Source organism: Ptychodera flava, chromosome 6 (genome assembly GCF_041260155.1).
Source record: "Ptychodera flava strain L36383 chromosome 6, AS_Pfla_20210202, whole genome shotgun sequence".
Classification (NCBI taxonomy): Eukaryota; Metazoa; Hemichordata; class Enteropneusta; family Ptychoderidae; genus Ptychodera; species Ptychodera flava.
Window position 1 is genome coordinate 3,693,506 of NC_091933.1, and position 23,479 is coordinate 3,716,984.

At 37.8% G+C, this 23,479-nt stretch overlaps 1 protein-coding gene across 3 annotated transcripts; it reads right to left on the reverse strand.

Moving 5' to 3' along the window:
- Window positions 1-6,648: 6,648 nt before the first annotated feature.
- On the reverse strand, window positions 6,649-15,774 carry LOC139134610 (1-acyl-sn-glycerol-3-phosphate acyltransferase alpha-like). 3 transcript variants are annotated; one of them, XM_070701534.1, is made up of 7 exons: window positions 15,417-15,715; window positions 12,428-12,575; window positions 10,272-10,411; window positions 8,964-9,142; window positions 8,427-8,528; window positions 8,091-8,163; window positions 6,649-7,700 (listed from the first exon to the last, which is right to left on the reverse strand). In XM_070701534.1, exons 2-7 carry the CDS (start codon window positions 12,439-12,441, stop codon window positions 7,510-7,512), a joined length of 699 nt encoding a protein of 232 aa, XP_070557635.1. In that variant the 5' UTR covers window positions 12,442-12,575; window positions 15,417-15,715; the 3' UTR covers window positions 6,649-7,509. The 3 variants fall into 3 exon arrangements, with proteins under 3 accessions (XP_070557635.1, XP_070557634.1, XP_070557633.1); XM_070701533.1 differs by having other exon boundaries at window positions 12,428-12,623; window positions 15,417-15,552; XM_070701532.1 differs by lacking the exon at window positions 12,428-12,575 and having other exon boundaries at window positions 15,417-15,774.
- Between the last annotated feature and the right edge of the window lie 7,705 nt (window positions 15,775-23,479).

A 23,479-nucleotide genomic window follows, 5' to 3' on the forward strand; every position in this document is an offset into this window, starting at 1 on the left:
TATGAGAACTGAGTTTTCAATAGAAATGTTTTTAAGCCAATCAGATCACAGAATCCCACTGACATCACATCTTTGTGTGCCAGTTCCAGACAATGGGAAAAAAGGCAAACTTAGGCTTGCAATACTTTGGTGTGTGTTATCCACAAACAGGTTAAATATTTTCGTGTATGTGTTAGAAATACTTTGATATACACTCAGGTTTATTTTAACCCATCACATTAGACCAAAAATTTGCTTATATTACAAATAGTCAACAGCAAGTTGTAAAAGACAAGTCTTGAACAAGATCAAAATAACAGAAATCACAACAAAAATAGGATACATAGTAATTCCTGAGTGCATAAATACAACTGTATAATACACATCTTCCTCCACTGCCTTCTTGGAGTTCTTTCAAAACTGAATCATTTCAAATTTTGCTGAAGTGTTGAGAGAGAGAGAGAGAGGTTGTATTGAGTGAACAGACTTAGTTCAATGTAGGTGGTTCCACAGTGACCATTAGCGCATCATTTAAACATGTCTCAAAGAATGGATTTGATTTCAGTTTTTTGCTTTCTTTTATCTTTTAGTGGAGCAGGCACTTCATTTGGAGTTTCTAGTTGATTGACATATCATAGTTTACACTATGAGAGTTACATAACAGACTATAAAATAAATCAACCATTTCTATATGTCATATCTATATATTGTCACTGACATATGCTGATGAATGTAAAACCTGGGAATAATTTATGAAAGAAGTTCTTGCTCCTAATTCCCAACTGTATTTGATTCTTGTTGTAGAGAGTGTTATTTCTTGGAGTGCTTTATCTTTGATACATTTCTCAACTGATTTTTAACAATGTAGTGTGTTGAAAGTTGAAAACTTCCATGTGACAGGGAATAAACCTGATGAAGCACAGTGAAGGCAATTGTTTTGCAGTTAGATGCAGGGTTATGGCTGTTTCTTTTCATATACATTCATATATTATGTCATTATGGTCATTATGTACGTAAATAGCCCATGTGATGAATATTCAAATTACACTACCATAATTTACATATATGAGAAGTCTGTAATGTCAGTTGTGGGCGGTACTTTTTTCTGTTGAGTTTGCCACGGCCAAGTACAATGTGCCTTCAGTCGTAGTGTGCCGGAGCGCCCACACACGACGTATCTTTCAGTCTAACATGGGTAGGGCAGTTGCACGTATTATCATAACACTGGCTAGTTACAGTGGCTCTCAAGATGCATGCTAAGTGGATAACAGATTTCAATTCTGATAGGAGAGTGTACTTTGGGCTGATCGTGCATTTCATTGACCTGGTCAGGTCAGTACAAAGTGTTAACATGACAAAGTCCACTATCATTTAATCTCTTGGAGGACAATCAATGCCATTCATAAAACACAAAGGAAAAAAATGTTAGGTTTGTCGCTTAGAAAAAATTCAGCTGCTTCAACTCCTCCTGGGAACTTTGCAGAATAGACAAACCCCTTTGTTACCTAGTTGTACTTATTATCATGTCTAATGTTGGCAAAGATTACAGAATGAATTGTCCAGCATGTGAATAACCCATTTTCATTTTCTTTCATTTACTTATATTTTACTAAGAATGCATATAAGAAGGTACCAAGGTGTTCATCCCACTACCCAGGTATGTAAGCGGTCTGAAAACACCAAAGTGCGCCGGCAATCTGCGCCGGCGCATTTCAAACTGCGCCCCCATTTTGCGCCGGTATATTGCGCCGCCCAAACTGCGCCCTTACTCTGCGCCAAAACACTTCCTCCGAGTGTCACAACATCGAGTAGTCGCATCGCACTTGCGTAGCAGGACGCTTTAGCAGTGTAGACTGTAGATATTAATATCCGTGCCCTAAAAAATGCAGCTCGAAAAATGACGTGAATTTGCAACAAGTTACGCTTAATAGTAGTTGTTTTGAGACTACGCACATACGTACGTGGACACATGGAGGTAGTTAGCGGACAGTACCATAAGTTACTTCTCAAACAGGAGCTTGCAGTAAAGAAATTTTCTTTCAATAAGGTGTGAAAATATATCTTTCGCCAGTAAGATTTTTGACATGTTTTCAGAATGGAGTCTTGGAGGTACAAGACCATGGGACGATTACACTCACTTGGCGGTATCGTGAAGGATATGGCTTCAGCAGCAGTCAAAATTTGTGAATTTTGCATCTCCATTAAAGGCCAGGGACTTGATACCCGGGATCAAGTTAATCCCGTTCACCTTTGACATTCACGGACGGGATCGAATGTTTATGTCTATGTAAATTACGGTCACGATTAGTGTGCACTGGAGGTTGTACACAGGCTAATGTGTTGACATGCAAACAACAGATTATACGACACGGAATATAACGGCAAAACCAGTATACAAGTACAGAGAAACAACGTTTCATGAAGCCCACAATGCTTTTAGCAATAATAGGTGTACTTCAACAGAAATGACAAAGGTACAGTCAATCTAGGACGCCGCTGCAACTGGCGTTATTACGTTCCGAATTCGGCTTACCCAGTGCTCTGGCTGCAACTGTACAATTATTGCAGCTAAACGATAGCGTAGATGTCGTGCCATTACCAAGATACTCTGCTTTTCGATCGTTTTGTCTACAGAACTACTAAAAACTCTCTCATTCGACAAGAAAAAATAATTACGGTTTGAAATCGGTGCATTAATTTATATTTATAAAATAATAAAATGTGACATCACCGATCATCAGAAACGTGGTGTTGAAGAATATATATTTTTTGAACAGAAGACTACGGCGACCATTTTCTATAAGTATACATGTAATCTAACTTTAGCAAACTTGCGAGTCAAACATCCAAGAGTAACGTCAATATTTTTGGTTTTGTTCTACTCATGTTATAAAATAAGTCAAATTTCGGGAAAGTATCTGTACATTTTCGATATCTGTGCAGTGCAAATTTGTAAACAGACCCTGCATTTATCCATCCTAAAGACCATGATCAGTTCGCGACTGCAGAAACCCCCCCCCCTCCCTCCCTCTCTCTCTCTCTCTCTCTCTCCCAAAAGTTTGGCCATTTGATGTTTTATTTTGCCGACATTTATTTAACGGTTCACGATCACCGCTCAATGTTGATGTCGATTTTGATTTACGAAGTTTCTTCGTAACTAGAGACATGTCACGGCCTGGAGCTAGTTTTCACTATAAAAACATTCTGTGTAAACATTTTTGCTACCGAATGGAGGTGACAGGTTACTTCGTGTGTAAAATATTGAATGGCAATATGAATTTCACCGTTAAGAAAGTCTATGACTTTCAAACTAGTCGCACAAACAACAATAAACATGGCGGAGCAACGATACCGACATATTTTTTTTCCTCGACCTCTGATGAGAGCGACTCGCTGAAATTTTCCAACCTGGTATTGGTAAGTACAGTATTTGGCTTTGCCCCTTGTGCTGGGTTATGTACACGTAAACTAATTATACAAAAGTTGTATTCACTGTAAATCAATAAGCCTTTCGAACACGTAAGATATTCGGATATCTGAACCTCAACATCGGTTACGCAGCTCGAAAGTTATCCTCCGAAACAGGACAGGAACATTGGTCAAAGCCGGATTTCGTATGGTATATAGATATTATGGAAACAGGCGGCTCATTGTTAGAAAGCATGCAATGCATGATGCTCCCTAGCTTGGTCCTTGGATTGTTGTTGCCTTCCGTCTCGCCCCTATACACCGTCAATTGTCTAACAATCACAGGATTTAGTCACATGTGTCTTCAAATTTTGATACATTAATTCTACCAATCATCAAGCGCGGAACAGATAAAAAAACAATGGTCGCGGCTACGGGTTCATGGACGTTCACGGGGAGAAACACCACGGATTTGTCGCAGAATTGTTATGACTAGCTTTATGTTTTATGGAGAATATGGGCGATCAGCGTATGGTCGCACATCGACCGATGCCAAGATAAAAATATGATGTCAAAAAAATTTCGTTTTGTTTTATTCAACTGAGTCATCGCCTTTGTTATCGCCTAAACATCCTCGGGTTTTTTCGGGCCGACTGCAACATGAATATATCTTCCCAATGCATAAAATACGGCCGTTCATGCAATCATAGACCCAAGTTTTTGTACGTTGGTAATAGAAACTAATGACAATATAGGTGAAGATGTTACATCTATCAAATTAGGACAGAGTATTGAAGATAAAATTACTTTTATCGATCGACAAAGAAGAGAAAGAATGAGTCAGTAAATATGGAATCATAGACGGGAGAATCGAGGGTTTATGATCAGTTGGGAACAAAAATATTTAGATTTTATTGACTAACACAACCAGAAAGGAAATTTTATTCAACTTTGAAAAAGTCACCGCCTTTCGTTGACATAGGATTCCATGGCAATGAACCAACACATAATGTCGTTTAGCGCCTCAAAATCTTCTAAAACGGCACGACGATAATAACTAAAATGAATGAACAATTAAAGCCCGTATTTAAATGACACGATATCAGTTGTCGTTTCAAATCAAACGGGAAATGCCATATTCTCGGTGCTCCGATTGATCCATCCATTGAGGTAAATTTCACTTCCATGATCCGCCCATGGATGTAAAAAAATAGATGATCCGCCTCAGTAAATATCTGAAGTTTCTACAGGAACCTCTCGTCCGTTCACGGATCTTTTTTCGTCTTTCATTTTAGTTTCAAGTTGTTTATAGGGTAAGGAAGCTAGAAATCCATCAAAACATCGCTCCAGGGTCTATGATCAAAAGTATGAGCGCGTTTGTCATCAGCTGTCAGCAGGTCGTTTTCCAAACCGCGACAGGGACTCGGAAACCCGCCATAGTGTCACAGGACTCTAGACCTAGATTGTATGTAATTGTGTGCTATCGTTTGGTCAGTTTCAAGGTTAATTGACTCTGAATACCTAATCACGGTCGTGACTCCCGTTTTTGACATAACTATATAAATACCCATCGGGATTTAGTGAATAAAGTTCTTTGTAGTCAGATATAATATTCTATTCTCCATTATGTAAAGATGAATGTCTCATTCATATTTTTATTTAGACGAATATATTCTTGGTGTTTGAAAATAAGTGTGTTGCAATAATTTCCATCGGGGACTTCAATGATGAATTCACTAAGCGGTTCGCTCATGATACACAGCACTCTGTACTTCCATGGAGATCGTATCGCTGTTTTAGCAATGACTTTGATCGTAAGTTTTCATTCGACCAAAGTGATGAAATAAATGCTATGTACAGACCGAGTTCACTTCACATACTCACTATCGCTCACACTTTCAAAGTGAGCACGTACACTTCAAGCCTTAACATTCGCTCTCCTAACTTTAGCCATGCACTTGTCGATTTCCGGAACCCTTACATACCTTACGACAGGAAGTCAGTCACAAGAACGGTCGCATTTGCTGTTTGCACGTTAAATGAGAGTCTCAGACCAGGTCTCAAATTCACTCGCAAATACATGTATACATCACAAAGCGAATGGGTGTCTCAACTTCAGTCGCAAACATGATCGCACTTTGACTCTTCTATGAACTGAGTCTCTCAGAATCAGTCGCATTCCTTATCATTTGGGGTCATATTATTGGACGATTCAAAGGTCGCAGAATTAGAGCAAGAATTACGGTCCACGAGGTTCTGATCAAAGGAGGGAACGAGTATGGAGTGTCCGGTTTACGGCTGCACCACCTATTCAGACACTGAGACAGAGGACACTCTCGCCATATACTGAATATAGAGTTACCCTACGAAACGTATAATGGCAGAGATATTTGGCCATCGAAATAGTTTGAGAGTAAAATTTAGCGTCTTTTTTAACTGTGAAAGTATTTACCGACAAGGTTCGGGTAGAAACTACAAACAGATTCAAAGGTCGATTTACGATGCAAATGACACTCGACTGGCAGAGTTACCTTCCCTCTCGGGTGATGTTATTACATACTTCACATACGTGTCGGAAAAATTACTCCCATCCTCCGCATTTTAGTGACACATTTCACCATATTCCCCACGAAAAACATGAATATTTCTTTGAAATCGCCTGACTAAACCAAAATAGACTATTAGTACCGTGCTTGACATTGAAACTTCGCAATGGCGCAGAGTAAGGGCGCAGTTTGGGCGGCGCAATATACCGGCGCAAAATGGGGGCGCAGTTTGAAATGCGCCGGCGCAGTTTGCAGGCGCACTTTGGTGATTTCAGACCGTTTACATAGCTCCACTACCATACTGCAACGCTACTGTCCAAGTATTCAAATCTGCAAAGATAGACTTTTCTGAAGTGTGCATTCCTTAATGTCGGGGCTGCGGGCTTATTGTGTGGCATTCACAGATATTCAAATTATGTATCTTTGAAAGGTAACTGAGACAGTCTGCATTGAGTTACCTGAAAGAAACACTGGCCTAGAGAGAAGATTGTATAAGTTTACCTTGAGTTAATTAATCTGGAACCATATAGAGAATTGCTTATCACGTTAAATTGACATTGATGATGCTAATCTATTGTACTGGAGTATGATTAGCATTTTCAAGTATGATGAATTGATCATATGACATTAAATATTAACCCTGATGGATTTCAAAAGATACAAATTGCACTCCCTATGTGTGCAGTTTCATAGCTATACTTAAAAAAACTTTGACTTACACGATAAAATCATCCAGATTTATTAAAGTACACATTCCTTTTTACATAAAAAATAAACATGCTTCTTGTAAATCTTCTGAATTATTCAGAAACTTTGCTCAATCATGCTCAAAATTGCAGGACTTCACTCACAAGTATGAAGGGTAAAATTTCCCATCAATTAAACATTCGGAAATTCTTGGATTTTCTCTATCATATAATTCCTGCTACGTGTTAAACTCAACCCTCCCTGCTGACGACCACTACTTCGTATGCAGACTTTGGTCTAGGATCAAATGAATTTGGCAGCACAGATTATAACAAATATGATGGTCCTACAGCTGGCTGTTGAAGCATCAATGCTGTCCAATGATTGCCTAGCAACAGAAAGCTGTGGTAACAAAATGTACTTGTGCAAATCATAACATAAAACATGGCTAGTTAGAGATTATGTTTGATTAGTACCAGTCCGTGGCCTACACAGTGGACGTTTAGCATCCTAACATCAATGAAATTCTCAAGGAAATGTCATTTTGAAAAGTCTTTAGTATTTTCACTGTTGTCTAACCACATATTACTTTTGGCAATACTAAATACCTTATTCCTGTCTCCAATCTCCTGGCCCAATCTTTCAACAATGTATCCAACTTTGACCCATTTCCACGCCTATTTTTGAGTCCACCAGAACTAACTTTGCTCACTGAAAACTAAATTTGTTACAGTCAGCAGTGTTGAAAAGGCTTCACTTTGTAACTCAGCAATGTGACTTAAACTGAAATCAGGGAAGCTGAGTCAAATTTTCTTAGAAATCATATCAAATCTGATCAAATTATTTTCCATTGTAAAGCTGCTGCAAAAAGAAGGAAAATGATTGGGTTTTAGCTTGCTGCACTGTGTTGAATGTGGTTTTCTGTGAAATTGTGTTGAGTATGGTCTTCTTCACATGTTTTGGAAGTTTTCCTGTACACATCCAGCATCATTTCTCGGATTTCTTCCATCAAACTGGGGATGTCATCAGTTGTTTTGCCTTCAGTGGGCACTGGTGGTAATACAGTGATGATTACATTGCCTGTAATTAAAAAATTCAAATAAGCTTTCATTTTACAAACTATTCCATTTGGAAATAGAACCTGATGATAAAGAAAATTGTGCACTTTATCCAACTTTGAAATTTCTGACTCACTCATTCCAATGAAATTTTCCTCTGTCGTGTACAAAACTGATTACATCCTTAATTCTCCCACTCCTGAACAACACTTGCAAATTGCAAATGAACAGAAAAATACCAACCACTATACCACAGTGATGACATCAGAGGCACTCTAGACAGACAGAAAATATCCTGTACAACAACAATCATGATCAATTCATGATTATACACACTTCAATACTACTGTTCAATGTGAAAGCAAGATAGGATATTGAAAGAACACTGAACAATGATAAAACATTAACTTACACGGGTCAAACCTGTATTGCTTTGGATTGTAAGTGTCTTTATAGTTGGAAAACACCACTGGCGTAATGGGTACCTGTTTTCAAGAACAGAATTCTTCTCTTAATAACATCTACAGAACTGATTAATAAAATGGAGGATGGATGTCTTGTTTACATATGCTAATACATTGCTTATTTTACTGGTGAGCATGTGAAGAATTCAAAAGTTGCACATGCTACATACATGCTGTGAAAGGTGCAGGCCACTGGGAAGCAGATACATTTTGAACCAGTGAAATGCTACAGACTTTCGCCACAAGATTTCATGAAAGAATTTGAAAACATGACAAATTCTTACCTGTGCTTCTACTGCAATGAAAAAGGCACCTTTTTTGAATGGCAACATATCCCGGCCTGTCCCAGAACTGCGAGTTCCTTCTGGATAGATCCAAACTTTTGTCTGAAAATTACAACGAACAATTATTCTGAAGAAAAGGGTTTGTATATACAACACTGACATTACAATGTGACTTTGAGAACACTGTGAGTAAAATATTTTCATGTATGCCGCAATGTAATCTGTAATCACAAAGATAGATGACACTCTCTTGCAACAGAAATGTTCATGATTTTTTGTAAAAAATATAACACACTTTTCAAATACAAACACTGTTTTTTGAACATAAAATCTAAAATCTTTGTGTTTCTGTACACTCAAGATAATTGTTGGAAGTTATTACACTTTTGATACACTTAAGTTAGGAAATACTTCTTTCATGTTTTCTTATATCTGTCTTCCTCTTTTTCTTTCTTTCTTTCTATCTTTCTTTCAGCCCACAGTACATGTGATCTTTCCAGCAATAATGATGACACCTATTTACCAGTATTTACTTACTTGTTTTTTCTTGATGATGTCTGTGACCTTCTTTGTAAATTCCTTGGCTTTGGCAGGGTTAAATCTATCCACAAACACCACACCACACAGCAAGGATGCAATGCCAAAGGTACCAGCATACATTAGTGATCTCTTAGCAAGCATTGTACACCGACCACTTGGCCAGGCTTCCATAACCCCTGCCAGAAATATGATAAAAACTGATAAATTAAATTAAATTAAATCAAATTGTTGATGTCATCTAACCTGGTCAGTTTTTTTGCAGGTTGATTACATTCAACACCTTTTCATTTTTCCTTCACCAAATTCTTGTGCAATTTTTGCAGTCACATCCAGAAGCACAAAGCATCATATTGAAAATTCTCAATTATAAATCTTAAACCCATACAATAAAAGCATCTGTCTGTTTGGCATCTGTATAAGGCTTAATTTTCAAACTTTTCCACTAACATTTCAAGAATATGAAATGTGAGAACCTCCACACACACAGGGAAGCTAGGATAAACAAACAGACACACAAAATATAAATAAACACAATAAAAAACCTAAAAAAGCAATCCTACAAACAAATCCACAAACAAAGAAAACAAGATAAATAAATAAATATTAGAGGAAAAAGCAGACTGAATAAGAAGTGAAATAACTGACATGCAACATATTCAGGATGCAACATCAGTATCACTACTCCAGGGAGTAGAGATACTGATGCCACATCTTGAATATATTAATGTGTTGTTCAGTCAATTATTTCAATTTTTATTTTCTATGTTTGTTTGTTTGTTTGCTTATTTATCCCAGCTATCCTGTAATATACATTGATCAATTATACTGATAGTCACAAAAGTGTTGATTAAGCCAGGTTAATGCACACAGAAATTGTTTATGTAACTGAAATCAGTGGCATCGGTGTAATTAATGTAAATTTTCCTTTTGGCTCCTTGCTGTCAAGACTGGATATAATTGTAATAAAAATTACTTCACGAAAGAGTAAAACGAGAATGATACAGCACAGTAAGTTAAATTATACTGCCACTGATTTTCCGTTACAAAAACAGAATTTGTCTCTGCATCAACCACACTCAATTAAAACTTGTGACCAGCAGAGTATTCTCTTCATAGTACCTGTATGTTATCATGTGTCGTTATCAATTATTATCAATCCTAAATGTGAAACAAGATGCAAGCACCACTTTTTGTTCAGATACAGTGTGGACGTTAAATTTTGACTTCAAATGTTTTCTCTCTACCATGGCAAAGAATTCTAATGCATTGAAATATATGGGATAAATCAGAGAGTTACTCACTCACCAATTTGATCAAGAGCACTTTGATGGTTAGATAAAATCACTGTGGGCTCCGTTCTTTCTAAATAATGTCTATTTTTCACGTCCATCTTGAATTGAAATATGTATTTTGTACACAGTGCTTTACACCAAAATGAAAAATAACTGTTGAGAAACAGAAAAAGAAGAAAATTGTATACAAATTTTCAGTTTTGCATTCCTGTCTAGAATCTCCCTGTAGTTTTGGGAAGTTTTCAAGTGGGATACCAGAACTACAGAGAGATTCTAAACAAACTTTAACAATGTTCTACTTGCTGTGATTCAAGTGACACAACTAGACTGAGAAATTGAAAAAAACAATTAACAACCACATGAAGATGTGTTATGGCTCCTTTTAGTTGAATATTTAAAATGAATAATCTGAAAAGAATAACATTAGAGTTCAAATCAAGCCGTTTGAAACATTTGATGACAATATCAAATAGAAGACAATGACAAATGTCTGTAAACTGCATGAACAAAAATATTCTAACAGCCTATGGCAGATCTATGGTTCCTGACACTGCATAGTGATACCATTCAAAATAGTAATGAGATTGGCATTGCTTAAGTATGTTCACACTAGCACAACTACCAACTTATAATAAGGGAATACTTGGTATCAATCTGTACAGGTCATTCATAATGTGAAAAAAGACACTACGGTATCTATCAAAACAATTCATAGTAATGTTTTGATGTCAGGACTTTACATCCATCATATAAACCCTCATTGGTCTGAACATAAAATTTCAGCATAATATCATGTCCTGAATAGTATGTTTTCCTGTTTTGTTTGTTTTTTCATCAATCCAGGACCTCTATAATTCAGTAATTATTTCTTTGAGGGGGAATTTAAATGGTTCAGAATCATATTGATATGAACATACACGTCTAACATCTCTGTGACATAACATTACGTAATACCATACACATACAGACAGAATCATAAACAACATGGCACCAACCAACATAAAATATTTCTCTTATAAAGGTCAGAGGACAATATTACACAGGCTTTGCTTTTGCACAGTCTATCTTTGAAGTAACTTTTCTTTCAAACGTAGAGAGAGCTAACAATCATTTGAATTTATCCAGAGGCAAATTTTGGTCGCAAATTAAGTTTGCACACAGTGAGAGATACTTATGCAGTCATGGTTTTGCCAAGAAAATTGCATCCCATCATATCCATAGTAAATCCCTGAGACAATCGTTCACCTTTGTAACAATACATATATATGATATATGATATGTAACAATACATATGATGTGTCTGCAGTCTAGAAAGCCAAGGTAACTTTTCTCCTCAGATGGTTAATACTTTTTCTCCAATACCATACCATGGTGCAGTCCAATTCACTTGCTTCTCATCCCTAACATGTCTGTTTACATTACTTTCAGGGGTAACAATATTGTGCTCTGTAATTGGGGGTTTAATCTGATAACATTTTCACTCACATGCATCCACAAATTAATATGTTTCAGTCATCAAATCTGATATAAAATCAGTCAAAATAGACTCGTTTCTTCCTTGTAGCTAGCAATCTAAGCATTTTTTGACAGTGATAATTCCAAGTCATTTATTTGCTGACAGGTTTTGAACAAAAGTGCTGGTCTATTATTGTGTGGCTACTCAGACCACACAAGGGAGGTGGCTGTTCTGTAAAGGACCTTGAGCATGTAAAATGTTACAGGGCTGCCATAAGGTGACCACTATAAATAGGTGATTGCTCTGTAAGGCTAAGACAGGTTGACTGTTAACATTAGGGGAAAACAACTTTGTTAATTTGACCTATTCAAAGTTAAAACTACTACAAATTGATAAGAGCTAATTAGGCTGCTAACCTACATCTGGTACAGATATGTCCCTCTTAATTCAAAATAGTGAACTAGTTAATAAGGTCCTCTTTCCATTACCTGAACCTCTTCATGTAATTTTAATATAGAGTTTGTTGCCATAGGAACCAAATACTGCTACCAAGAAGTTACACAGGTTGCAGCCACAGGTAAAGGTGAACACAATGTCAGTAACTGGGCCATGTTTTTCAACCATATACATTTACCTTAAAAACCAGTCAACATACAAGTCTGAATTCTCAAAGTTAAATAATATCATGCCGAATGATCCTGTCTGTCTCTCACCTTGAATTGGCCATTTCTCCTGGATTCAGCAATGACACCGGAATGACAAGGATTCCAACCAGTATGTACCACACACCTACTGCCACGATTTTCAGCCAAAACCGTGCCACCTTACTCAAACAACAGAGAAAGTAGAGGACCACAGCAGCTGCTAACACAAAGACACCCATGTCAAGATTTTTCCATCCCATCATGTCTGCTAAAATCATCAAGGGATTAACACAATGTTCTCAGTCACAGCTTGTGAACTTATGACATGCTCAGTAGATTTTACATTAGTACCAGCACTTAGCAGACACAACGTACAAAGTCTAAATACAGAGAGTAATATAATCAACCACACCTGTTAATGTATTGTTTCAAACCGCCAATATTCTCACTTTACATATCAGCTCACTGTGTAAGGGACAGTACAATTAACCCACAGGAGGGGTAGGTGAATGGAAAAGGTAAAATCCAGTTGCTAAAAAATGCAAACCTGTTGATTTAGTGAAAAAGTTAACTGTGGGTGAATGATTGTTATTTCATTTCACTTTTGTTGAATTGAGGAAGAAGTAATTAAAAGTAATTTACTTTACTGTTTACATGGCTGGAAAGTTCAGTTGTTCAACTTTTCTTTGCATTGCTGAGGGGTTAATATATTCATCGTAAACAAAGATCAATGAGTTCACTTGCATTATAAAAACAAAATTACCCTTTATGATCAAAGCAAAGAGTGCAATTAAAAACTGGTCCCTGACATCACAGAATGTCTGTGGTGCCCCTATTAATGACCTTGAAGACCAAACTGAGCCCCTAGATTTTTCAAAATTATTGTGATAGGATTCATTTATATGTTTTCTTTAGATTTCCCATTGACAGTAGACTGTCTGCTTTGGCCTTTGCTTCACCCACCCTCATGCCTGTGTGCCTAGCTGTGGGTAGATGCATTCAAAACACACAGTATATAAATTGCTTGCCTATAATAACACTGGCTACACTGGTAGTTCTCACAAAGAGGGTACGAGGGGACTATCCTATGTTGTCATATGTATCATAGATTGAAACCCTGTCTTAACTGGAAACCTGTCAAATCTGAACATTTTTCTCAGTCATATTCTAATGGATCCATGATAAAGAACCTCTACAAACCAAACACCTCTTTTAAATCGAAAAACTTTCCTCTTTAAATTGAACAACTTTCTTATTAATAAGTGTCCTAAGGATTCAGTTTAAACAAGTTTTGACTGATATTTGCCTGCATTCTGTGTCAAACTTGCAGTATAATTTGTTCACTCTATTGACACTGTAAAGGGTAATACACTGATACTGAATCTCAAAGTTTAAGTATCAAACTATGAGGACTTTGAAGTTTGGACTTCATAAATATCTATTTCTACTATACTTTGTGCAGTCTGTGGTTCACATTGCCCAGTGTTGCCATCTTACTTTTGAGATACATATAATCACTTAGAAATATTTTTAAATTGCACCTTTTGAATTTATACAGCTAACATTGCTCTATGGCAAATTTCAGCTTTCAAAGATGTTGGAAGCTGATGAAGAATGAAGCATCGCCATTTCATTTGACTTTAGATTTTTAAATTTTGCTTTTACAGATGAATTTCAGTTGTATGCAAAAAAGGAGGTTTTTGACCAAACAATGAAGATGCCCCACCAAAGCTATACTTTTCAAACGCACTCAAAGTAAAAACTGCTGAGTCAGCATTTTTTCACAGTTTTTTTTTTTTTAAATTGTGAAGAGAAATGTACAACCGTTGCATGTCATATTGAAATCCAGCACAGTTATCAAGATTTTGAAAACCTCTTTAAAAATGCGTTCTTGTACAAACTTGTGATACACTCAAGGACATGATATTAAAGTGACATATTTTTGGAATCTCTGCATGCAAATCAAACCACAGCCTATGAGTAGTCCCCTATGGTAAACACCACACTCCCATTGTATGTTAAACTGTAAATCATTGGCATACACAACTTATGTTATGTTTTATACCATCTTGAACCTCACAAACATCACACGAACATGACGTGCCTCTCAACCTTTTCTTCCCCATGGCACCATGCACCACTGTGCACGTGAGAGCTTGGAGGACACATTGGAGGTCACACAATCTTTATACCAAAGTATACAGACAAAATTTTCACAACCCTGTTACAAGATACTGTTTCCATGCTATTGTTATTCACTGCAAATAATTTGTTTCATCGTGGAGTCCAACTGTGAAAGAATTTACTTTAGCAGCGAATAATAAACTAGACGATGAATCGCTATATGCAAATGACTCGTACACATAAACAACGCCTATTATTGAGGACCTCTGTCATCGTAAACCTTTCACAAGTGTTCAAAGGGTGGATTCTTACGCATAGACGATAGAGTGCACGAAAATTGTAATTTGTATGCAATGCTAAATTTACTGTATGTTCATCTATCTGTCCATTTTAATTACAGCCTGGCAGGTGTACCATACATTTATCAAAAAAAATTACTTGTAGTTGTTGTACAGAACACCATTTCATATAAGAGTAAAACTTTTCGAAGAAATTTTTCTTACACTTTACAGAATCAGAGTTCTGTTGATCCTTCTGCTAGGAAAATATAACAAAATGAAAATTATTAATTTCACCCCATCCCTCGCGGCGCGATCGCGAACGGTTACCCCAAATCACTGTGTGTTGGATAGTGCAATTGGCATACGATACAGCAGACTGATTGAAGGAAATTTGTAAATATTGTCTCTGGGTAACCATGTCTTATGTAACTATAAATAACTATACTACTACTACTATAGATAGCGGTCGCCGTTATTACCATGCCATGTCGGGGATGTTATTACGCCATGCAAAAATACGCATGATAAACTTGGGCGAAGGTACAACATAACAAATCATGTTTACATACATGTATTGCAATGCAAGCAACTGCGGCGGCTTGCAAGTATGAAGACATGCGTTGCATCTCAAACACATCTTCATGATTTCTCACCTCATATTCGCCTGATCACCAGGATTTGTCAGTGTAAACGGGAGGACAAATAGTCCTAGTACCATGTACCATGCATTCATGGCGATGTCCTTGGTATGAAAGCGCATCGACTTGTTCACTTGGCATATACACAGCCAGATAATGATAAATCCGACCAAGCAAGTCGCAAGATATTGCACAGCTACCAATAACGCCATTATTCATGAAAATAGCCGATGCGAATGTGAGAGAGACGGGGGCTTAAAGCCAGCAACTGCCGTTAGCCTGTCAACACGCTCTCCAATGCGTTGAATGTAGATGAAGTCGTATGTGGTCATCTGATAAGAGGGCTTCCAAGTTGAACGCGGGATGTTCGAATGAAACAAATTCTCGTCAGCAAGTCCCCTTAAAATGGGGGCGCTGTATATGTACGCGTCTCCCACGTGTCTCGTGCAAGCAAAACAAAACAAAAAACCCCAAAAAACACAGTTCAGGTAACAAGTAATAATCCAGCTAAAGATGTTGTTATGTTGTCCGCGAATGTCGAATCAAATTGGAAGTTACTTTGTTGTTTTCTTTCTATTGTATCTGTTTCTGTTGATTGATCTATACCTGGGCCATAGTCAAAGTTAATGGCAGAAAACCACAAAAAGTTTACGAAAATGTCAAAGCAAAGTAAGTTATAACAACAATAACGACATAGGCAACAATAAGTTAAACGTAAAAATAAGCTGTCTATATACAAAGGAGTATTCAGTTCGATAAACTCTTTCATATTAAACTGTACAATATTAGGAGAATGTCTTATGTCATTTATAAACAGAGAATTCCGGAGTTCTGTAGCAGGGTGATGAAAACTCCGATGACCAGTAAAACTGACTTCGGATTAGGGAGCGTTCAGTTTTTTACGGCCTGGGGGGGGGGCCGGCAAAATCTTGTCGCCGGTGTTCAAAAAAATATAGACCCCCCTGCATTTTTTGTGAAAAAATGACGACCCCCCCCTTTGTCAGACAAAAAAAATTGATGACCCCCCCCCCTGAAAAATAACCAAAACCCATATGTCAAATTTACCCGCATGGTTTGGATTTGAACTCCGGTACGCGGCGCACTTTATTCGATGCCAGTGCACAAACTTCTCAGCCACATCCATTGAAACGTCTGTTAATTAGGACGACTGTAAGGCAATTTTTAACTTCATTTCCATAGACAACTCATGTCCATGGACATTGTATAAAGTAAACTTTATCGGAGTGGTTCGCCAAAGGCAGCCCTCCGGTTAAGAGGGTCATGGGCCATTACGTAAAGTCAACTTTATTCTAGTGGGCCACCAAAGGTGGCACGCCGGTAAAGAGGGTCGATCATGGCTATTGCATAAAGTAGACTTTACTGGACAGGGCCGCTGAAGGCGCACGGCCATTACCATTATTCAGTGCGTGATCCCAGAGGTCCCTCAAAAATGTTTCTAATACAAGCCGCGGCTTCAATTGGGAATTTTACGGTAAGATTGCTGTGGGGTATTACATAAAGTCAATTTATTGTGTGGGCCGCCAGAGGCGGCCCGCCGGTAAAGAGGGTCAATCATGGCCATTGCATGAAGTAAACCTAATTGGAGTGGGACGCCAAAGGCGTCTGCCCTTAAGAGGGTCATGGGTAATACATGATGTATATTTTTTGTAGTGGGCCGCCGAAGGCGGCCCGCTGGTAAAGAGGGTCAATCATGGCAATTGCATGAAGTAAACCTAATTGGAGTGGGCCACCAAGGCGTCTGCCCGTTAAGAGGGTCATGGGTAATACATAATGTATATTTATTGTAGTGGGCCGCCGAAGGTGGCCGCCGGTAAAGAGGGTCAATCATGGCCATGGCATAAAGTGAACTTTATTGTTGGTATTATGTTTTTGAAAATGTGGTGACCCCCCCTTTCCTACCAGTGAAAAAGCGATGACCCCCCCCTTTGCGGATTCCAAAATTATGATGACCCCCCCCCCTGGATTTTGCCGGCCCCCCCCCCGGCCGTAAAAACTGAACGGTACCTTATATGAAAATAGCCACCATAAAAGTACACCATGTAGGACCAATGGCAATGTTTTTTCGGACCTTTCTTTCATTTTCTCATGCAATTATAGGGAAGGTGGACCGGAATACGAAATAGGACCAAAGAGACCATACATGTAAGGCCCACACTGTTCATTATGATACGATGGGATGCGGGCGTTGCATCATTCAGAACGAAAGCAGGAAGAACATCTTAGCCAATCCCGTTAACTTCGTTCCAGACAAAATGAAAAGAGTTCGTTACATTGACACTAGTTATCTTCCACGTTTATCATGAGGTGGAACCAGTATACCAGGGCGAGTCGTGAACTTTCGGCCAATGACCGCATTGCACAAGGCTGAAGCCTCGTTCTCACACTGGTGCGTAACTTGATTTAGTCGATGTCTACGGGTGCGATGTCCTTTTGTTTTTACAAACGCATCAGATCATATATAGACCCTCGAGAAATTTTCGAGGGTCTATGATCAGATTACGTTCCGATAACTATGTACCAGTTGGGCAAATCTGGGCCACCTGAGGTTAGGGTAGCAGAGTACATTTCCCGATAAGGCAGGAATCTTTCAAAATTAGCATCTAGGCATTCCATAAAAACAGAACATAAAAACGCTCCGCCTAGGTTTTGGCTCAGGTCCATTCAACGTCCTATATAAGTGCTAGTTCAGAGCTGAAGTCGAGCAAACTGACGTATACTTTTTTTAATTGTTTTAACAAAGAATCATTCATAGTATTCCGATGTAAAATACATAACAAAGGGTCACTTACCGCATACTGTATAGCTGTCAAAAAATGTCACCAATAAAATTTACCGTATACTGTATAGGTGTCAATAAATGTCATCAATAAAATTTACCGTATAGCTATCAATAATGTCACCAATAAAATTTACAGCAACAAGAACTAGCACTTGATTGGCCACTTCCCGTGTATTATTGAATGTTTTACTCACCTCATGCACGAGTGCCGATCTCTTAAGATATTTACGTACAGACTAGGAGAAAAAATGCATCCAGCGCCAACAACGGTATACCAGAAATTCAAAACGGCGTTTTTTCTAAAGAATCGCCATCGCCTTGAGGTGACTGATAAAACAGATAACACTGATAGTACGAATAGAACCCCGTAAAGTAAAGTGTATACAGCATCAGCCATATTTTGAAAGGCCGAACACTGAGTCGTTGGTTCTCAATACTTTTCTGATACAAAATAAAATCAGGTTGGTAACATTCAGAAAGAATGCGCACGAATGACAATTTTCGCAAACGATGACCATAAACTCTGATTTACAATATTAGTCCTATAGAGCCAGGCCCGGCGGGTAGATTCTGCTTTCTGTCTTGGATATTTGCCCTACCGCAAACATTGACCTCAATATGGTGTGACAAATGTTCCTTAGAATTTAACCCTATACCTGTCAAACTTTTGTTTGTTAAACTGCGGTCAACTAGTTGCTGAAATGGAGCGATCTGCAGAACTTCGAAATTTTCTAATCGAATCCACCCGCGCTTCGACGAACATAAACTCATCACGTGGAATTCGGAATCGGAATTAAGAGAACGTAACATTTTACCCATCCATAGGTCAGGCCCAGAGTATTAAATTGTCGTAGTATTCTGATATTCTGCATCTCTGATAGTATTCAACGGAAGACTTTTATCAACTTTTTTAAAACTCTAATGTTTGATTTTTCTCACTTGTGCGAATGCAATATTTTTATGCAGTTGTAGCCTAGGCCTAAATATTCTGAAGAAAGTCGCGCTCATTCTGATTAAATATTAGCTGAAGATGGTTATAGCCTAATTTTGCAAATTTTAAAAAAGCGGACTTGTTTGTCTTAAAATGTCAAGAGGTGTTTCACAGCAGCTTTTGGCATGGCATGTAGGCTTATGTCAAATGCGTCTGACTGGAAACTTTGCCTTCCCTAATCCGTAGACTTGACGGGAATAAAAAACTGTCGTAAGGGGCGCTTTTCCGCTCATCATTTTAGTAAAAATGGCGGAGACGTCGTCTGCTGCCGTGTCTCAAATACAGTCGTGGCCCATTGCCAGGTACGCAAGATATATCAACCGCCCGTCAAAAGAAGGTGCGGGTAACGACACTAATGTATCAGTCGACGCTGCGAACAAAACTTTTGGTCACTGGAAGGTAAACGATCACGTCTAATTTTATCATAGTAGATAAAAACTGCCGCCAGCTCGCGCGCGGTTTTGCTGCGGTGTGTAGTTCACAACTTTCCCACCAAACAAAATTGGCGTGAAGTTGAACTTGTGGGTGCGGAACTGCAGCAAGCTTTCCTCGCCACAAAAATCGCCGGGGAAAGTTGCTGGCTGCAGAATTGCGACAAGATTTCCGCCCGATGTATTTAAGGCCGCGTTCAAAAAATGATGTATGTGCGGGGGGGGGGGGGGGGGGGGGGGAGAGAATTCATGGGGGATTCGAATTTTTTTGGGTGGTCGAGGGGGGGGGGTGACTTGAAAGTTTTAATCTGCCTATGGGGGGGGACCTGAAAATATTTTGACTACCAACATTTTGATGTCATCCAATGGTTCCAATGTTAGTAATAATTAAACAAAATCTAGAACCGTTTTGTCATATTTTATGTCTTTAATCTCGAAAAAATCTAAAAATCTATGAATGCCATTAAATTTTCGTAAAACAAGTTGGCCTTGTAATGGGTCAGGAGCTGCAACTGTTGATAATTTTTCAATATTTCTATGCAATGTATCAAACATAGTTTCTTGGTGTCTCTCTACAGCATGCTGAAAAACAATATTCAGTTTGTCAACAAAGCCCATTTGTCTAAATATTGGTGATAATTGAATGATACAAATGCTGGATAGCTCAACATGCTGTAGGGAGTAGAACAAGAGCGCAATTGTATAAAGTGAACAAAACTATTGTCAAAATAAAAAGTTAATACAACTACTGCCCTGCTACTACATACTGGCAGTGATAGTGATACATGTAGCTCTGACTCTGATGTAGTTTACATGTAAGAAGAGTTTCGGTCATAGGACACTCAATTGATAGTGAAATATACATGTACACAAGATCCAGCCAGAGAGCAACACATAGAAGACTAGGGAACTAACAGTTACCATGGATTTTTGAATTCAGGCATATGAGAACAATCTTATCTTGATCTTATACAAATGTACGATGTAAGGCTGCGTTCACAAATAACGATTAGGGGGGGGGGGGCTGGAGAAATTTCGATTGAAATCTTATTTTTTTTCAGATCCCCCCCCTAAGTTCCCCAAAAATTTTTCAAATGCCCCCCCCCCCCTCTATATGGTCAAAATTTTTCAAGTCCCCCCCCCCCAACTATCACAGGCCCGCATATTTGTAAAGGATGTGAGTGCAGAAAAAATAAACAAGTATTGCGCCGTTCTGCTCACAGGTGTTCAAGACTACCTGTATTAGCACTTTGTATAGTCAAATTCCCAAGGCAAGTTCTTTAAATGCATCAGTGAATTTTTTAGATTTATTGGTCTAAAAGCCAACTTGAGTTAATCCAACTCTGGCCAGGTCAATTGCTCCTGCTGAAGAGCACACAAAATGCAATCATGAGAGAGTAGGAAAATTGTGAATTCTGGCTAATTGCCATATTGCACAGTGACCTACCAAAAAATTGTTTCAAAACTACAAGACTATATGAATTAGATGCTACTCAAATTGACAATACCGGAAGGTTAATGTTTTAATCTCTGAAATTTTGGGTGTGATAATTGCAAATTTGGTTAAAAAATAAATAATTCCATTTGGTCACATATTTTTTCTTTTAGTCTTTACTATGCAAAGTTTTACTTCTGTATCATTTTATAATAAGAGTGTGAAAATTTAGAATATCAAGCATGGTGAACCCATCTTTTTTCTTTAATATTAGATTATTCTCATATGCCAGAATTCAAACATTTCTATGTTTTTTTCCATGTGTTGCTCTCTGGCCTGATCTTGTGTACAAGTGAGTTTCACTGTCATGAATGTCATTTGACCAAAACTCTTCTTCAACTACCATGTACATCAGAGTCAGAGCTGTCTCTGTCACTGTTCAGGTATGCAGTGACAGTGACACTGCAGTACTGAGCAGGGTAGCATCTGATAGTGACACTACCCGTAGGCAGTAGCTGTATTAACATTGATAATTTTGGCAATATTTTTGTTCAGTTTTACAACTGCGTTCTTGTTCTACTCCCTACAGCATGTTGAATTGTCCAGTATTCAGCTTGCTATCACAGCCTATGTATGTGTACCATGCATTTGTATCACTGACAACTGATTGTCAGTCTGGACTCCAATTAAATTATCACCAAATACATATTTATATTTATATATACAGGCTTTGTCGACAAACTAAATATTGTGTGTGTTTGAGCATGCTGTAGGGAGATAGCAAGAAACTGTAGTTGTTATATTGCATAGAAATATTGCAGAAATCATTAACAGTTGCAGCTTCTGCCCTGTTACAAGGCTCATTTGTTTTTTACAACAAATCACACGTTTAGATTTTTCGAGATAAAGTCATGAAATGTGACAAAATGGTTCTAGATTTTGTTAAATTATTACTAACATTACAACATTTTGATGACATAAAAAATGGTATTCACTTTTCATTGAATTACCTACAAAAACTTGGAATTGGAAAATGTAAAACTCAAAAGGGACCCAAAAATTTTCAAGTCCCCCCCTACAGGTAGAGCAAAATTTTCAAGTCCCCCCTCCACTACCCCCAAAATTTTTGAATCCCCCCCTGAATTCCTCCAGCCCCCCCCCCCCCAACCGTTTTTTGTGAACGCAGCCTAAAGTCAGTTTTTCTAAAATCACTTAAAATCAATATATATAACCATTCATTTCAAGTTCATGCAATGAATGAAATTTTCACATTTCATTGTACAATAATACAAAAGTAAAACTTTGAACAGTAAAGACTCTAATTTAAATAGAAAATAGAAAAATGTGTGACTACATGGAATCTTTTATTTTTTATCAAATTTGCCATTATTACACCCAAAATGTCTGAGATTAAAACATTGATTTTAGGGAATATTTTAACCTTTCAGTATTGTCAATTTTGTATAACATTAATAAGTGGCATCTAAGTTGTATATGTCTTGTACTTTTAAAAAATAATTTTTTTCGGTAGGTCACTGTGCTCATTTTTTCACAATTTGGTAAAATGTAGCCAGGAATACACAATTTTCATACTCTCTCATGATTGTCATTTTGTGTGCTTTTCAGCTGGTGCCATTGACCTGGCCAGAGTTGGATAAACTCAAGTCGGCTTAGACTGAGAAATCCAAAAAGTCCACTGATGCATTTAAAAATGAAGCAATTTAAGAACTTGCCCTAGGTATATGGCTCTACAACCTGCTGATAAGAGGTAGTGTTGAACATCTGCATGCAGAACGACACATTACATGTTTATTTTTACTCTGTGTGCATTCCCTATAAAAATGCGGCTATATGGTAATTTTGGGAGGGACTTGAAAATTTTAGAGGGTATCGAGGGGGGGACTTGAAAATTTTTGAGGGTATTGAGGGGGATCTGAAAAAAAATAAGATTTCAGATTTCAATCGCGATTCCTCCAGCAAGAGTTCCTTTAATAATAGGCCCGTCATACCAGTAAATCACTTTAATCGCGGACTTTCCTTGGAAGCAGCACATCAAATGCAACTTTTATTTCCTTCAGTACCGGTTTAAGAGAGTAATCATTTCACATCATAAAATACTAGCTCATTGCATCAAATGTATCATATAAATATGTATTAAAATATATCATTCTGTTAGTGTTTCAGTTTTCTGCACACCCTTTGACACTTAATTTCAAATACATACAGATCTTGGAAGAGCAAATTCAATTCATTTTTGTCTGTCTTTAAACAACAGTTGAGAACAGCAAAGAACATGCAAAGCTGGACCTGTCACCATTTCTGGATCCGGTATTAGTCAGTGGTAATGTTCCAAGGAGAGGGTTAACAGTATTATTCTGATAAAGAAATGACCTGAGTTGCTTAAACATTGGTAATCCTAAT

What these genes read in the sequence shown, in the direction of transcription:
- LOC139134610 (XM_070701532.1), bottom strand. Translation starts at nt 15,613, where the DNA reads ATGGCGTTATTGGTAGCTGTGCAATATCTTGCGACTTGCTTGGTCGGA. An exon ending in GGTGATCAGGCGAATATGAG is followed by an intron (nt 10,412 to 15,416) that starts GTGAGAAATCAT and finishes GTTTCTCAACAG; the next exon opens with TTATTTTTCATTTTGGTGTA. An exon ending in AAGTGCTCTTGATCAAATTG is followed by an intron (nt 9,143 to 10,271) that starts GTGAGTGAGTAA and finishes TATTTCTGGCAG; the next exon opens with GGGTTATGGAAGCCTGGCCA.